We start from the raw sequence: 18515 nt of genomic DNA, 5'->3' as shown, positions 1-18515 counted from the left end.
TGAATCAGCATAAAAGGCTACCTGTAACAGACAGTGACTTGCACAGATACACTGCAAAGACAATCCCTGCTCCACATCTCCAGGAGACAGAAAGTCGGCTTGGAGGGGAAGGACAACTCAAGGAAACTCGGGACATCAGTGGCAGACCTTAGAAGCCCTACAAAGGTAAATAGCACAAAAAGCAGGTAACAGTCTGTAAAATGAAAAGTCACAACATACTGCATTCCTTCCCTTTCACGGGGTCAGGTAGTCCAGAGCACTCCACTGACGGATTCGGGACAGCCACCCTCCATCTGGAGCCACTGCTGTCGCACTCTGTGTACTCGAAGTGGTAATCTGTCTGCAAGCAATTACAAAGAGTTTCAGTTTCATCATAACATTTGCATATTAAGCTCATTAATCAAGACTGGGATTAGCAAACTCAGTTGTAATTAAACCAGAGAGGAAGTAGCTGGCATGGAACATACTGTGCAGCTTTGATGATTGCCATGTATCATCACAAAGCAAGCACAGCACTCATCAGAAGCTGTGCAGCACAAATGCTAGGGCAGAAGTTGGGATTTGCAAAAGCACTTGATAGACAGGATGCAGATTCCACTAGAATTTTTTTCCCTGTCTCTTAGAGTAGGATTGATCAAAAATTTCTGTCCATCACAGTAGCTGATCTACAGCAGCCAGCAAGGCTTCCTCTTTGATCAATGGAGCAAGCCATACTCGAGAGCATGAGTCATGCCATGATAGGCTGGATGTCTAAGATGGATGGGATGATTCCTTCTGCAAGTGCCTTTCCCTCTTTGACAATTTCAGAGGAATCCCAGGCAAATTAGGGCAGATAAACCCAGGACTGAGATACCTCTGAAAATGCCACCCAGGGTCAGCTCTGAGGAGTACCTCAATGCAGAACGATGGTGTGAGGGGAGATCAGTGCCATGGTCTCTGTGGCTGAGATAAGCCCTGGGCAGACTCAGTGAAAAACAGTTAAGAAACTTCCTAGCATTAGCTAGGAAAGAATATTAGCTATTCATCTTATTAATAATATTGACTCAGATCCCACATAAAATCTAGACTCAAATTTAATTACATTTTTAGTTTTGAGTTTATAGATCTGTTTTCAAATTCAGAGCCCAGAAGTTTATGATTAAAATAAACCTCAGCAACATCTCATTCTTCAACCAGTTTGGTACCAAAAGAGAGTTTGGGTGGAGCTGGCAGAAACGGTGAATGACTTTCTTAAGAGGGAACAGACCTGTGTTCAAATGACACATCCTGGCAAGCCCCTCGAGATGGCTCCACACGGGCAAGGCCACCTCCAGCTCCCTCTGCAGTAATCAAGGTAAAACACTGGCCATGTGCCTATTTTAGACACCTGTTGCAGAGGGGACAAGGAGATAATCCATCCTAGAAACACTTTTTTCTCCCCACTGGCTACAGAGGGAAACTAGCCACTTAATTTGGATGGAGTCTTCTCCATTTCCTTAGGGGAACCCCACCTCCAACACTGCACATCCCTTCATGGCCCATAAAAATAACACAAAAATTCATGGGGCCAAGGAAAATTTAGCCACAGGCTTGATGTTTCTGAACATCATTTTGGCAGCCTGGTGTGGTGATCCATAGAGTCTGGTTGGCTCCTTTTAATTTATCTGTCTTCTCCTGGTAGGACTGGCCATGAACCAAGGAGGGAAGGCAGTGGCCTTGTCTGCAGCCCAAGGCACAAGCCCAAGATCTCTTTAGCTGGTGCAGCTCACTCTCACTACAGCAAACCCCAAGCAAGAGGCAGCAGAAATCTGCCTTCCTGCCATGACTGGAGACATCAGGCCCTACCCTCTGCTACCCCAGGAGGAGCTACTCTGTGCACACAGGGATTATTTTGGAGACAATCATTCCCTGTTCCTTCCCTTGCAGTTGACATTGTACATGATGGACCAGAAGAAGGGGGATCAGCTGCATAAGAGTTGATCCATGCTGGCTCTGATAATAGATTAGTTAATTCCTGCAAATATTCAGCTGACTCACATGGAGAAGACTTGAAATTCTCATTTACAATGAGAATTTACAAAAACAAACAATACCAAGTTTAATACTTCTCCTACTGTTACCATAGCTCTCCAGAGATACTCAGATGTTAATAAAGTTCTACCTAAACATCATTAAAGCCTTTGCTGTTTCGCATCCAGGTGCAAATAATAATCTGATTTCTCTGGAATTAATATTTTCAAAGCTCAATAATTATCTCTGTAGCTCAATCAATGGTTTAGAAACCTAACTCACAGCACAGTGACAAGGAAAACTATTTGTCTCAAAAAAACTAAACCCAGATCAACACATGAAATATGATATAACACACTCCCAAACTCTACAAATATACTCAAATATAATATGTATTTTCCCCCTTTCATCTCATTATGCAATCTTTCAGGAATGCATTAAAAAAAAAGTCCTGAATCATCTTGGTATGAAATCTGCTTATAAGGTGACCAGAATACATAAATGCAATAGATCTATCTCCTAGTTCATACGACATAAGAAAAAATTTATCTGCTAAATTAAATATGCAAGACTGGAGTGAAGCAAAGAAAAGGATATTGAAGCACTCTGATGCACTTTCAGATCCATTTTCTATTTAATAGCAGGTCAAAAAAATTACAGACAGCAGTTTGGTGTCAACAATCCAGGCTGCTCTCATAGCCACCCTCTCAAAGCACACTTCAGTGATGTTGAGCCAGCAATGCAATTCCTCTGCAGCCAAATTGGGTCCCAGAAGTGAGGCAGCTGTGAGGGACACATCATGCAGTGCAGAAACATCCCCTGTAATGGTTGGATAGCTGTCAACTATCAACAGGGATTCAAAATTCAGGACAGTAACAAAAATTATAAAGAATACAAGGCTTCTGCTCTTCCATGTTCAGGCACATGAGTCAAGTTTCCATCCCTCCATCCTCTCCAGCTTTAACCAGTCAGATGAGGTTTCTGGAGAGATGGACATAACACATGTCCTTCCCTCTGACCACCCCATCCCTGTGTGCAACAGTGTCCACAGAGGAGTCACAAGATTCACAAAGTTTGTACAGCAGAACAAGAGTTCTCTGTGGTCTCTTTCAATTACTTTTCCCTGTACTGTGCTCAGTTCCCTTGTGGAAGTGTGGTTGGGGTGGGGTTTTTTGTTTGCTTGTTTTCTATCTGACTTTCAATTCAGCCTTATGTCTGAAAACACCTCTGTGGACATGGCAGTTTATCTGATAAGTGACAGTATTGAAGACTCTTCAAATTAACTTTTGCCTTTGGTCATATATCCATACATAGCTCCAAAAATCTCTGCCAGCTACCAATGCTACTGTCTTAGAGAACCACAGAATCACAGAATGGTCTATGTTAGAAGGAACCTAAAGATCATCTAGTTCCAACCCTCCTGCAAAGAATCTGCAAAAAAAAAAATTCCCCAGAGAAACTGTAGATGCCCCATCCATGGAAGTGTTCCAAGCCAGGTTGGATGGGGCTTTGAGCAACCTGGGACAGTGGAAGATGTCCCTGCTCATGACACAGGGTTTGGCACGAGCTCTTTAAGGCCCCTTCCCAACACAAACCATTCTGTGATTCTATGATTCTATGAAACAAATACTGAGGGCCCAGCTGTATCCATCTTTTATAACCAGAATAATTTGTGCTGCGTCACAGGCACAGCAGCAGCTCACAACTTCAACTTTAAATTAACTTCTGCGGCTACTTATGGTGGATGAATGTAACTACAGGGAGCTGTGGTTCAGCTACATGATCCAGCCTCTCAAGCTGGTTTAGCAGCCATGGTGATGCCCTCAGCCCCCAGCGTAGCTCAGGTCCATCCCTGTGAGCTGGAAGCACACCTTGGCTGCAGCACCCACACCTTTCATTACACACAGTGTTTCAGGCACGGAAATTGCCCATTAATGCTGCTTACCAGGCTCAGTGCTTCTAATCTGCCTCAGGAATTTGAACTTTCAAATATAGAAGGCTGACCGTGGAGCCTCCTCAGCACCATGGGACACTTACAACACCTTTGTTTCTCACGGAAAAATGCCACTGCATTATGTTGGGATTTCTTCACAGAATGATAGAACGGCTTGGGTTGAAAGCAACATTAAAGATTGTCTACTTCCAACTCCATGACAGAAAAATTTCTTCACCCACCAGTTCTCTGAAATGAATTTCATGGCATATCCATTGCCAGATGTTATCTGTTGCCAGCTACTACTCTGGCTTTGCTTTTAATGTTTTTTCCCACTATCATCAACTCATATAGTATCTTTACATTTGGCCACAGGCCTGTTTTAATTTTAACTGTAATTCTGACTCTGTTTTATTACTTTTCTGCTCTTAGCCTTCATCTTCTAAATATGTCCCTCCCTCAGTTCAGCTATCATTTCCTACAGAATTTCTTATTTATTGATCATAATTCCTAGAGTTTGGCAAAACTGGTTTTAATTTCAGACCCAAAAAGTAACTTTCCATTGGAAAGTGTCTCTCAAGAAAAAATTAACAACATCCACATAGGGTTAAACTTGGAAAACATGCAGTTTTCTAAACGGAAAATTGTTGCAGTGTATGTGCCAGGGGCCACAGCAGCAGAGCATTCAGAGAACGGGCAGACAGGCCTCCGGAACACAGAGCTCTGACTCTCAACCCCGTGGTTACGGCAAGTTCCCACATTCCTAGTGGTTCTTAGTTTACATGTTTTAAGTTTATTGGTTCAGGAGTTCTGCACCCAGTTTTATGTATAAATTCATGTTTATGTATTTCCCCTAGTTGCTTATGTTTTAGTTCTGGAAAGTTCTCCCTTCTTCGATGCCCCATTGGTTGGTTCATCTAATTCCCACCCCTAGCTTATCCCCATTGGTTATTCCCCTGTTATCCACTCCTCCTCAGTCAATCCCCATTGGTTGTTTCCCTTTGTTCCACCCCCGTATAAAATGCTGTGCTGTCCCCTTTTTCCTGGTCTTTGCCCCTGGACCCTCCACCGGCAATAAACCAGCTGGAACCTACACAGAAATCCCTCTCTCATCCTTTGCCTCTGCCGACACTTTTAGACCACCTTTGTTTGGGGCTCGCTCCTTGCAAAGGAGCCAGCTTTTCCTGCTTGCTGCAGCTGACAGCTTTCCCTCCTTGCTGCAGGCAACCCCTGCCTGCAGCAGCACAAGCCAAGGACATCTGCAGCTGGACGCTGCTGCCTCGGGCAGCCCCAACAGTGTCAGAAAATTGGGGCTGTTCCAAGAAACTGCTCAGGATCAATGTGTAGTCCTCAGCATTAAATTTCAAATGAAAGGTTGATGGTAACCTGAAAAATGCTACCAGAAATAGGCATCTGTGTTAACCTGTGTTTGGTTTGTCCTGTGCTGAATTCTGCTTTATTGTTCTTGGAGAATTAGTGAAATCACATCTTCAGTACCATGCAAAACTGTAATGAGAAACTCTGTGACCTACACATGCTCTCTTGGAAGCACACCATGCCCAAGAAGAAGCCCTTGTGCGTGCACATGATGGCAAAGAGATGGTGCACTGGTCACAGCTCTGCCAGGGGCACAAAAACACAACAGAGTTTTTCCAGAGTCCTATGCTCAAAAGCCATCAATATGGGATCGATGCTGTGGGCCTGGCACCCTCACACACACCCTGTGCAAAGCTCCAGCAGAGGTCTCCTGGCTCCCTGGGACCTCTGCCCTCGCCCCAGCCCACCACGAGCTGGCTGAGCAACACTTCAGCAAGGTGAGTCCCACCCTGTGTCCCCTGCAGCTCCATTGCCCCCTCTCATACAATTCTCATCTGCACTTAAAATGGTACCAAGTGGCCCCCCTTGCCCAGCTCCCCGGACACCGTGAATGTAACATTAGATGTTTCCAGACCTCTACATCTGAACTAGACATCTTACAATCCTCCACAACAGTTGACTGACACAGGCATTTCCAGGGCACAGAGCCTCTGTCTTAAAGTAGATGCCTATTTCAGGACATTTCTGAAACTCTACAAGTATTGTTTTCCTCTTCACTGACTGGAGAGCCTTCTTCCAGACAACCCCTGCAGCAATGAGCTTTCTCCGTGACAAAGAGCAACACCCTCTTCAATACCTTTCCTGTTTTTCTGCACCAATTTTTTCACTCCTGCCTTTGACATACATGGGAGATGCCTTACACTCCTTCCACTTAATTAGAATTGAAGAGCAGAGAGGGCACAAGCCCTTACAACCAGTGCCCAATGCACTGAACACTCAGTCTGGGCAGAAAACACTGGATGAAGCCCAGGAGCAATGAGCATTTACCATATCTGTTATGAAACACAATAGCAAAAGGCTCCTGCAGTTTAACAGTTTGCTCTACTCCTGTTGTTTTCCAACCACAGACATCACTGAGGCAAATTTTAAAAAAAAAGGAAAAAATTCTCTGCTACCTGCCCAGTATTACTAACCAACAGCTCTCCAGAGGTCTGACACTTACTCCTTCCCTGAATGTGGACTTCTTGTTCCACTGGTACTTTTGCTTAACCCGATTAACTGCACACAATGCTATTAAAAGATACTGCTTGCCAAAAGGGGCATCCATAATCTTTACAGACTTCTGTGCTGTCTATATTTACATGTACAATAGGGATTAGCTGTGTATTTATTAAAAAAAAAACAACCCTCATCACAAATACAAGCCTCTTTTAAGGAAAGAATGACTACGGGCAGAGATAAGAAGGGAATCCAGCCTCACTGAGCACTACTGTTATTCCCCTCAGACTCATCTCAATGAAAATGAGTCAACATTTTCACTTCCCTGCTACACCAAGAAATGTCACCCCAAAAGACAGCAGATGCAGGGACAAGGCATTCTCCCTGTGTGACTGTTTCCCATGTCTGGCTTCCATAGCATTAGCACGCTCAGGGACTACGCTTTCAACACTTTGAAACTACTCCAGAGCTTTCAAGGCCTGCTTATCAGTCACTTCTAATTCAGGCTTTGGGAAGGAGAAGCAAGTTCCCATTTCTTGTTAGTTTTCAGCTTCTATCCCTTCCTCCTCTTCTACCACACTCATTATTTGTAATTATATCCCAAATATCCCTGCTGCCCCTCTGTGCTCCTATCACAGCAGCCCATGAGGGAGCAGCAGACCCTTGTGTCAGCAGGGCTGTCACATCACTCCTCCAGACCTAGTGCCCAGCTCTACACTCCTCCCCACATAAGCACAATCCTCTTTAATCTCCTTTGATATTACTTATATCAGTGATTTTCAGCTGAAAACTTGAGCCAGGCTTTCAACTATTCCTAAATCCCCAAATTCCTAAAGACATTTTCGTGTATTCTGCCACGTTTCTCTTTTCTGGACCCCTGATTCATTTGAGGTTTTTTTGGCAGTAAGAATCCCATCCCTAATTGCATTACATAGAACTTCACAAGGCAGCTGCATATATTCAGACTTTCTGAAAATCAGCCTATTTGCATCTTGAATCTAATTCAAGCACCAGGTTTCAACCACCAGAAGCTGAGTTTGGAACACTGCCAAAGCCATCTGGAAATTAAAGATGAACTGAAGAGGTTTACTGAATGAAAGCCAGAATTCAGCAAAAATATATCATCAATATTTGCAAGGAATCAGAATAAATTACATTTTACTAAGTATTTATATAACCTATTTAAATGTAAACCAGAATTCTAACCCAAATGTGTTAAAATAAATGGCCAGAGCTAGGCCAGTGAGCAGAGTGACCTGCAGTGGACAGATGTCTGCAGAATGATGGGTGAAGTTCAGAGAGCCATGAGAAGCTCTGTCAGCAGGAGGAAGACAGAGACAACCCTTAGCAATGTTTGCAAACAACAACTGATAAAAAAGCGTTTGGATGAATATTGTGTCCCACTGGAAATGAAAAAGGCACTGAGTTCTCACACTAACCAGGTCAAAGGACTTCCTTTGCTGTTGGTCAGCCTGCTGCAGCATGGGATGCTGACCACCAGAGAGATAACCAGGAGGTAGTTCCAGCACATCCCAGATGTTCAGAGTAGGACACATGAACTGCATCTGTTTCTCCCTCCACACCTGCTGAGTTTGTATAGACTTGCTTCCACACAAATATCTGAGGTTAGGTGGGACAATCCTTGCTGTTCCTTCCTGCAGCACCCAGCAGTGACCTGCTGGGCTGCAACTGACATTTTGAATGTGTTGGTGCAGCCTCTGAACAGCTTCCAGTCCCCCTCTCAACTGAGCCTCCCAGAGATACTTGTCATAGAAATCACGTCCTATTTCTGTAGCAGGGTTATAAATTAAGAGATTGCAGGGCTAGAAGGGCATTTCAGAAGCCATTTAGTCCATCTTCTTGCCCCCCACACCTAAACCATTCCTGACAGAACTTTGCCTAACCTTTTAGAAACCTCCCAGTGACAGATACTACACAGCTCTGCAGGGTAAGGCTCATGGTTATTGGCTCAATAAAATGATGCTAATGTGCTCAGACCATTCATCAGGCAGGTAATGAAGCAGATATCATCTGCAAGGAAGCTGAGCAGAAGAGCTGGGAGATATACATGGGGATGAAGAGTTTATTTGTTGAAAAGCACAGCCCAAAATATACCATTTCAGCATATAAAGAGATTCAAAGAGCATGGCTGGCACCAAAGGCTGGCTGTGTCCCCCAAGAAATTGCATTTACTATGCTATACAATTATATATATTTATTACATGATTTGTAAGAAGGTCATTTCTTAAGGACAGTGCATTCCCATGTAACACAGTATCAACTGTGTGAAACTACAGGGCTGTGCTCTGAACAGTTCTTGTCTTGGCTGTCAGGCACTCTCACTCTGGCTGTAATCAGTGGAAATTTCTCCAGCCTCACCAGGGCACCAGGTCAGAGACCATCATCTTCCAGCAGAGGTGGTGCTTTCTCACTCTGACACTTCCTCAGCCTTTGCCAAATCCCTTTCAGCAGCAGTCTAGTAATGGCTAGGAGAGTTTTTATTATCATTATCTTATTTTTCCTTTCAGGGACCATTTTCAGTCTGAAAAGGTCAGGTCAGCCAGCAGCCCTTTGACTATGAGAAATTTATTTTTCTTTTAAATAAAACTTGACAAAAAAGCTATGTGCAGCCCAACCCCTAGCCATCTTTGAAAGTGTCTGGGATTCATTATTTTTGCAGCCTACAGAAACAAGTAGCCTCTAGTAAAATAGTGGCTCTTTCATCCAGGGCCTTATCTGTTGCCCAGTTAATAAAAGATATCCACTCACTTCAAAGGACAACAGGATGAGCCACAGTTAACCAGCTCATGTACTCATCACCCTGATGATGTTTAAATAACAGGTGATGGTCATTGCCATCCTTGCAAGTGAAGCTCTAAAGAAAGCAGACCTTTCTACCTTTTAAAATAATCCCATTGAATTTCATGGAAGGAGATACCAAATAGAGAATTCTACAGGATGGCACAAAATGGCCCTCAAAAAGATTATTTTCAGACAGAGAAACTATATTTGTGGAGGCATCTCTGGTGATGGTTTAATAAGCTAATAAGAAATACTGAGCAGTTTGCCTGCCCCAAGCTATGTCTTTTCTCTTCCCATGTGTCAGCACTACATTTAAAAAGAACTTGATCCATCATAAAGTCATTTGTTCTCCTAGTTTTCAGCAGAACAGCTCCCTGCACACTGTGTCAGCACTGATGTGGACACAGGAAAGAGTGGCAATGCGTGGCCAAGGCAGAAAAATGGACAGAGGAAGAAAAGCATTTTCAGTCAGGAACAGGACTGACCTATTGGTCACACAGACTTAAACTGGATTAAATTGATGGTGAAAGCACTCATTGATCCTGATGTCTCCTTTCCCAGCTTCCACAGCTGTATTATTCAAGGGTTTGGGTCTCTCGGGCACCACAGAACAGTTTAATGAATATGGAAATTAAAACAGTCTCTAGGGATACACATCTCCAAAGCCACTCAATAGAATTTCCAAATGCATATTCTGGTTCTTAGCAACAAAGCCTTACAAATCTTCATTAAAGAGAGACTTTTTAATGCCAGTAAGACCATAGAAAATTGAGAGTTAAGAGAATAAACTTTGTGTTCTAACTGCATCTTTGGTGAAATGCTGATTCCTGTTTCAATACTTCCTACCCCTGCTTTACAAAAAGCAACATGCAGGAAAGCCATCAGGAAGAAATTCAGATATGATGACACACATTTGCATTGTATCTTAAGACCTAAAATACTCTTTTCCTAGAGGAGAAAGACGGAATTAAACCTTTCACCCTGCTTCATTGCCCCTCCATAGCTTGGCTTGGGTAATTTGAAGATGGGGGAGTGAGGGCTGTAACACATTTCAGATAATGCACAAGATGAATGTAGCAAATGGCACCTTGTAAAAATGGCAGGAGACATCAAATCCTTTGGCAAACAGGCTTGCGTCTCTTACAAGGCACAGGCAGGTTATCATGGACCAGAGGCATAAGTCCTACTCCTTCATCAACTGCTGGCTTGCTTGTGGAGACTCAGAGAAGTCTTCACTCCCCTGCCTTACAAGTATAATCTCATTTGGCACACCTGGAGATGATACATTTCTCTGCAAATTATTCTGGGAATGAGACCACTTTTTATTGTCTTACCTAATGCCAAATTCTAAGACAGGTCAGGAGTGGAATCCAGAAGCTGAGTTCTTTAACAGATAGTACTGCCTTCTCTACAGGCAAAGGGAAAAACCACAAAACAGATTTGAATTTACTAATGCAATTCCACAGTATTTTTCCCACTGTTTGCATGGCTTCAGGGAAATGAAAGGCCTGAAGCACTTATTTTCTTTACACTTAAGACTCCGCAATAGGCCAGTTACAAGTGCAGCAAAGAGGACGCTTCTGCCAGGAGAGAACTTGTAAAAACAGCAGGTTAATAACCTGTTCTGTGTTTCTGGCTGGTCATTCCACACATAAGAGCCACCAAAAGCAACCACCAGAAAGAGGGGATAAGCTGTCAAATGGCATGGCACAGAAAACAGCAGAAGTTTCCCCTTCTATTTCCCTACCAACACATCCTTGTCAGTATCTGTCACAAGAAGTCTCATCCCTAGGCTGAAGGGTTACTCCCTGCAAGCATTTGCTTTCAGGTTCCACTGCCCAGGACTATGAAAAACAGTGCTGGTTAATATCTTTGGAGCTGTTTGGTTTAGAATGGGATGCCAGTCAAATAAGAGCAGTTCAAGCACCAGGAAAAACATTTCAACACAGCTCTCAGGTGGGACCTGCTGCCAGGACTGGACTGAGGAGTTCCACCTCATCAGAAAACTTTTTATAATATCCATGCCTGTATCTCCTAAAATACCACCAAACTTTTTTAGCTGGAAGTTAAAAAGTTAACTGTCTCAAGGGCAACACAACTTTCTCAGGTCACAAATAAATTTAAATGATGGTGTAAAACTGCCTGGCATGTTTCCAACAGCAAGGATAGAAGAGAAATGAGAGAGACATGTCCAATATCCAGCGATTCCGCTGGGAGGAAAATCTGCTAGACATGATCAATTAATTCATTGTAATGAAGAGCACTGTAACCTGCTATCAATCATTTTTGTCCTGTGCTTTGTATCACATGGATTTCTAATATATGCACATGCCAGGGGACCTGCAGGAATATTACTCAGCGAGTCTTTCAACTGGCTTTTTTAACTACAAATCATTCAATGATTTGTTAACAAGTCGGGGATGTGTTAATGATCTGATGACATTTCATTTACGACTCTTGTCTAGGTAAAACCTCCAAGGTGCACTAAATACAAACAAATAAAAAAAAACAGTCACCTTTAAGGAGTGTGTGGGCATGCACACACCTGCCTGTGCATTTTCATATGCACACACAGCAACTCACACGAGGATAATTCTGTCATCATTTAACCCACAGTATCCATCTCCCCTTGGCTGATAAAATTTGGTACAGCTCTGCTGCCTGCAGAGCCACACTGATTTACACCCATGGAGACTCTAGCTTCTTGTTTATCTTTTAACAGAATGACAAAAGTTTGTTAGAAGCAGCACACAGGTCTTGGGTGAAGTCTGGGGTATCTGACCACTGCTCCATGAGACCCTCTGATGGTGCACCCAGAACCAAAACATCTTGTCTCTGCTCTTCCAGCAATGACAGCTAATTATGTGCTGCAGAATTAACTTTCATCTTCCACCTGTGTGCTGGTGGTGACTAATTGCATTCACAGAATGAATCAGTTCACAATTCCAAGCACGCCAGTAAATCCCAACACGGACCAGCATGAGGAGGTGCTGTAAGGATGGGATTGACCTCGCCAGGACACGGATGGCAAGGATGTCAGAGCAGGGGCTTGATGTCTTTCCCCATGTTGGAATAAAAAGCTGCTCTGAGAAAGAGTTCCTTTCATGACACAACATCTTGCTGCAGGTGGAGCACTGGGCACAAATTCTGCTCCCCTCCAGGGTCCCACCATGGCTCCTCAGGGTCTGTGGCATGAGCACACCAGGGCAATGCCCAGAGTGCTCTGAAGGAAGATTATAGCTAACTGCTGCCTTCTCTGCTTGCTAACACCACTGAAACCTTGTGGCTAAATCCGTGGCTGGATTTCCTCACAGGATTCAAAAAACCCATTTCTTTTATCCCCTCCCTCCCCAGATGCTTTTAAGTTGTGTTACATATCACTGAAGTGCTGGTGCTCTGGGAGGAATATTAACATCAAATCTAAATACAGGCATTAGAACTAAAGCCATCTGTTCCTTTCTGTTGATTACAAATCTGTTCTCCTCACCCAGCACTACTCCAGCCTCGTGATCTCTCCTGCGGCCTCTGTCTCTCTGGCACCCCAACAAACACACAAATACACAAACTCCACTCTAATTAATCTCAACACAGGTTCAGACCAGCCACAAGGGATTGCCAGGAGCAAGGAAACAAGCATCTAGAGCTGCATAGAAAATATCCCGATGGACACTGAGAGGGAAACACATCATGGGGGCAATGCAACTGACCATTCATAACACCATGAGTGTTTCAGTGCTTCACTTCAGCTGCTGGAGATGAACCTGTGGCTCTGGTAAGATAAAAATCACACTTCAAGAAAAGCACATGCTGCTCTGAATCAGAGCAGTTGCCAGCAGACCACCCTAACCTGGCCTGAGACAAGAGCAGGTCTTTGCAGAGCAGAAGGGATACAGGTGCCCCAGAAATACAAGAGGAGCAATAAATAACTCGGGACAAAGCATAGCAGCATTCAGACCCACATGACAAACCAGGAGCAACCAAAGGCTCTTCCCTTTCCTTTAAGGACTGTGACCTAAAGCTCCAGCTAAAACAGCTGCAGTAATATTTCCCCACAAGCTCCACATAATCGCTTTCCCCCCTTTCATTATTTCTGTTTCCTATTTCCATGTAAAACTCCCATGGGAAAAGGTCACAAAAGATTTGGATGGAAATACTCTTCAGCAAGCAGAGCAGGAAATACAATTTACAACCCTTTTCCTGGGGCAATGACAACCCTCTTCCCTCTCTCATGACATCAGAGATTCCAATGAGAATTTTCCTTGTGTCCTTGCCAAGCCAGATCAGCCTGATCCTTCCAGCAAGGAGCAGATCCTAGACTGCCCTCTTGTCTCAATCCCCTTGGCCAACCCTCAGGATGGCTGTGTGGGGCGGTCAAGCTGTTTGGACCTGCCCCAGGCAGTAACAATAGCTCAGGAAAGCTGTTTGTTCCCGCAGTTCCTTTTCAGGTAGCGTGGAGAAACAGAGCCAAAACCCAGCAAACAGAAGTTCAATCAATTGAAGCTCAAAATAGAAACAAAGCCGTGCTGACTGCCATGACAGAGCACAGAAAGGGCTGCACGGGCTTGAGTGCACACAGAGCTAAAAGAGCTGTCATATTTATTCCTGGGGCTGCAGGATTTGCATGTGAGTCCCCCTGAGTTTATCAGGTTTTCATTGCATAAGGAAGTAGATAATCAGGGATTTACAGAGCAGAAGGCTCAGGCTCACTGCACTGCTCCAAGACAGATCCACAGTCAGGCTCCACATCCTTGCCATGCAGCTGGGGAGGGAGTTGCACAGCCTAAGACTACACGGGAACCAACCAAAAGCACCAAAGGCAAAATTCAAAGCAAGTCTGAAATTATAAGAATAGAACAAACCTATGCCTCTCACCAAAGCTGGAGCATCACCTGATGCCAGTGTATGAGGGAAGACTGTACTCCCTACTCAAGCCAGTCTCCATTAAGCAAAAGTTTTCCCAGCATGATGCAAGTTCAGCACACAAGCTCTGGATCAGCTGACATTCACTAAGCTTGCTGCAAATTCATGTTGAAGCAGGATCTGTCTGCAGGGGTTCATGTTCCTACCCTAACTGGAAAATTTGAAATTCTGAGGTAGAGATGACACCCAGTGAAATGGGTGAGAACAGCCCTGATATCCATACCTGCTCTCCAACGCTCTTCTCAGCTGGAGATCTAAGATCTGAAATCAGAGTCTATTAAATAATCCTTTAATTCAGTGTTTAGCTTACATCTGCTTCCTTATGATACAGAACACTGAAGCACAGCTTGGGCGTTCTGGTAACTTTATCCTCAGAGCTTCTTTCCAACACAGAATCACAAAATTGTTTGAATTGAAAGTGACTTTGAAGATCATCTAGTTCCAACCTCCCTGCCATGGGCAGGGATGCCACACACTAGACCAGGTTGCTCAAAGCCCCATCCCACCTGGCCCTGAACACTTTCACTGAAGATAAGTGTTCTTATCCCAAATGTAATTCTGCCCAGGAGCTAAGAGCCAGGACACTTAGTTCCTTATTTGTAAAAGGTACAGAGAGCTTTGCTCCTATCCAGGCACCTGTTACAACAGCAGCTGGGCTCTTCATCAGCTTGGAATCATCCCCCAAGTGCTGTGGCAAGTGGCACACAAGAAAATCAAATGCAGGTCTCCTGAGGGTCAAAAGACTGGATCAAACTCTTCCTTAAGAGCTTTCTAAATCTGTAGTGTTGATCCTGCCTAAGGGATTGCTGCAAGGGAGTTGCTTTTGCCGTGGGAGGAAATCTTGCAGCAGCCCTCGCCATGGCAATTCCAAACAGCACTTCTGCAGAGCTTCAAAAAGCAGCAAAATAGGAACATTTAGCCCCACTTTTATCATTCTGCAAAGCTTTCTTGATAATCCATCTCTTTTCTTTCCAAGGAAAGCTCATCACATAAAATCAGGGGCACAGGGTTCTCCAGCCAATTAGGCAGGTAGTGCTGCTGAACGTGCCTTTACTGAGCAAACAGGCTTCCCCTCTGCAGGCCCTTGGCGTGTGGGCTGCTGTGTCAGGCCACCAACATCATCCATCTTGTGACAGCCAGCCCCATGGAGCCAGCACAAGGTTAACATAGTCAAGGTGCCAAAAAAAAGGAAGTATAATAATATACTGAAAGGCAATGTGCATATAAAGCAGCTGATTTCCAAATACTGTCAACTCTGCATTTCTCAGGCTGGCACAGGTTCCCACAGCCTCCTCCCACCACTGACCACACTGTACTTTGTAAGCTCTGAAGTTTCAAGCAAGGCTTAACATTGAAGCAAGAAGAGTGGAAATTAAGAGATGTTATATGGGTATGACATGCTTATATCTGAAAGTGGGCAACCAAATAAATTTTTAATTGACACTGAAAATCAGAATTAAGCGTAGCTATAGCATGATTACATTTCCATTTTTCTCCACAAACTGTACTTATTTCAACAGTATCAGATCTGTCCTGAGTTGGGAGTCTGGAAGTTTGCTGTCCTCATTTAAAAGAGTCTAAATGTCTCTTTTGACTGTCCAGGGAGAGAGGCAGAGGCTCCAGAGGATGGTACATGTCATCTGGAGGAGTCCCTGCCACCTGAGAGTCTTTAAGCTGAAACCACTCAGGACGTCAAAGTCATTCACTCTGAAGGCTGGAAGGAAGGAGGGGAGAAGGAAGGAATGTTTGAGTTGTGGGGTTTGCTCAGTTGAAAAGCAAAGGATATTTCAGAATGAAATATCCATGCAACAGGAGATGGTCTGCTTTCCAGCTAAAGTGCACTTGTCAGAATGCCTTAGAAAACATTCCCTTTAATGTGGAAGATTGCAAATCCCACCCAGCACAACATTTTCTTCCAAGGGGAAAAAGAAAGGGGAAAAAAAGGCATAAAACCAACCCAGTGAACATTTTCCCTCATTTGAAATACTGCAGACTTCAAATTTTGTCAGGACTCAGAATATAACCACAGCACAACCCATAGAACCCAGCCAAAGCTTTATCACATCAGATGGAGACACCATCAGGACTAATTCATTGTAACACCCAACGCAGAGAACGTGTATTAAGGGTCTCCCACAGAGCTCAGGGAGACTCCAGGGAAGGAGCAGCCCTGACAAAGCCACTCCATGCCTTCCCAACCTACTACCTTCCATGTGCCTATCTCTTTCAATGTCCTATCATATTTATTCACAACCTGTCACACACAAAACAACTGGCTGCCTAATGCCATAAATTCAGTGTTCATAATGAAACATCATAATTAGCCTGCTCATCTCAACTACAGCAAATCAATATACAACTACGCACCACTAGGCACAGAGAGAGAGAGAAATAATTATGAATCTTCCACCACTGGCTGAGTATTTCACACACATACAGAGAGGCACAGAACCAGAGGCAGCAAATCTTAGTTACAGCCTTTCTACCCACCTGACATCTCCAGCAGCACTGGAAAATCCAACACAAGAGATGGCAAAATCAGTGAGGCATTCTGGGGGTTTCCTGCAGAAAATAACCTGGAGGGTTCTGCAGGAAACTGCTAGTGAAGAATCCTGGGGATTTCCTGCAGAAGTATTAGCTTTACATCCATGGAACCCACAAAGGGAAGGAATGAACTGCTTAATCGAATCCTCAGTGAGCAACACCAGACTCCCTAGCTCACTATTGCCTCCATGTCAGTCTCTTGCAGAGACCTGTGACCATTTAAGCTGTTCTGCTTCTGTAGGCTTTTACCTCCAGCCTCTACAAAAGCTTGCCAGTTTAAAGGCTGAAATATATTTTTAAAAATACATAAACACAAGTGGTAAGCAAAAAGTCACGTGACAGAAGATTATCTCAACAGGAATGAGGTTGCTTCCCTTTCCAAAAACATCATTCCTCTCCCGTGTTGTCCTTCTCTGTGAGAGATGCCCAAGTGAAGCAAACTGCTACAGCCAAGTTTCACGTCCCAGGAAAACTGTTCTCTCTGATGGAAAACCCTGAGAAGCAGTGAGCCACAGCTGCTCTGTCAGGAGCCATTATGATGAAGGATTACCAGCACAGGCCATCTGCCTGAGCTTGGGGGTTTGCTTTGCTTTTTGTTTGTTTTGTTGTTTTTTTTTTTTACTGTATGATGCTGCAGTAAATCAGGACAAAATTAAACCCAGGAGTGGCTGATCCCTTTGGGGCTGAGTTGCCCCTGGAGCACCACTATCACCACTCCACCATCCAAGGATATTAAAATAAAAATTCCCCCTGAACAATGATTCAGCATGATATGAACTGATTGGCTGGCATGTCTTTGTTAAAAACACGGTGCCAAATTGAAAGGGGGGCTAAATCAATAGCCACAATTCAGGCTACATTAATTCCAAATCCTTTTCACTGTGCAAATACATTACAGTGATTCACAGAGACAGCCTCAAAGAAACGAGTGCCTCTGCGTTATTACACAGCAAAATGTAAGGTGCTTGGAATCATGTGGGCAGATAAATGACAGCATTAGGGATTTAATTGGCCCTTATGGATAAAACGCACATGAGGAAGGGCAGGGCCATCAGCAAGCAGCAGAAGCCAAGCCAGGCCAGGCCAGAGCAGAGCAGAGGAGGAGCTCTGAGATGTTTTCCTCATGCTGGCAGCACAGCACAGCTGTTTGCTGGGTGTGAAAGCCATGGTCAGGAAGCAGAGTCACGGAGGGATGACCCCTGGGTCATGTCCTCCTCAGGGAGACCAAAGGGCCATCTGACAGCAATGGTGGGTGATGGGTGCCCTGTAGAGTGGAGGAGGAAGGTGTAATCCCAGGATTTCCTTTGGGTTCAAAGCCGGGAAGCACTTTAAGGTACCTGATGAAGAGGAACAACCTGACAGGGTAAGTCACGGCGGTGCAACCAAAACCAACCTTCTCATGGGTTTGGGAAGTGCCTCACCAAACTTTATGTTGCAACAGAGTGGGAGATGTCCTCATCCCACTCACAGAGAAGACAGGAAAAATGTTGTTCATTGCCTGAGACCAGTGATAAATGCACACTGGAGGATAATGGTTCACATCCTGACGCCTTTTCCTTTCCGCAATTCACTCACTACAGCTGTGCAACTGTGAAACCCAGCACACTGCAGACACACAGACAATCCCCATCCTCATCATCTGCTTCCCAGAAGCAATTTATAAGCACCAGTGGTTGATCCTGCCTGCAGCCCCTCAGCTGCCAAGAGCTGCACACCAGCTCGCACCACAAGCAATCCCAAACAGAGAAACACTCTGAAGAGCCAGGACCTAAATTTTGTAGACAGAAGTGAG

General features: G+C 44.3%; 1 protein-coding gene across 1 annotated transcript in view; it reads right to left on the bottom strand.

Moving 5' to 3' along the window:
- Positions 1–18515, bottom strand: part of ELAPOR2 (endosome-lysosome associated apoptosis and autophagy regulator family member 2) — a 100037-nt gene that overhangs the window by 44718 nt on the left and 36804 nt on the right. Inside the window, exon 2 of the mRNA XM_069035385.1 lies at positions 220–340. Coding sequence (XP_068891486.1) covers positions 220–340 — 121 coding nt within the window. The remainder of the gene's footprint in view (positions 1–219; positions 341–18515) is intronic.

The sequence above is a fragment of the Aphelocoma coerulescens genome, chromosome 1A, assembly GCF_041296385.1.
Source record: "Aphelocoma coerulescens isolate FSJ_1873_10779 chromosome 1A, UR_Acoe_1.0, whole genome shotgun sequence".
NCBI classification, from domain to species: Eukaryota; Metazoa; Chordata; class Aves; order Passeriformes; family Corvidae; genus Aphelocoma; species Aphelocoma coerulescens.
Note: the sequence above shows the minus strand (reverse complement) of the source record. Positions and strands in the feature narration are given on the sequence as shown.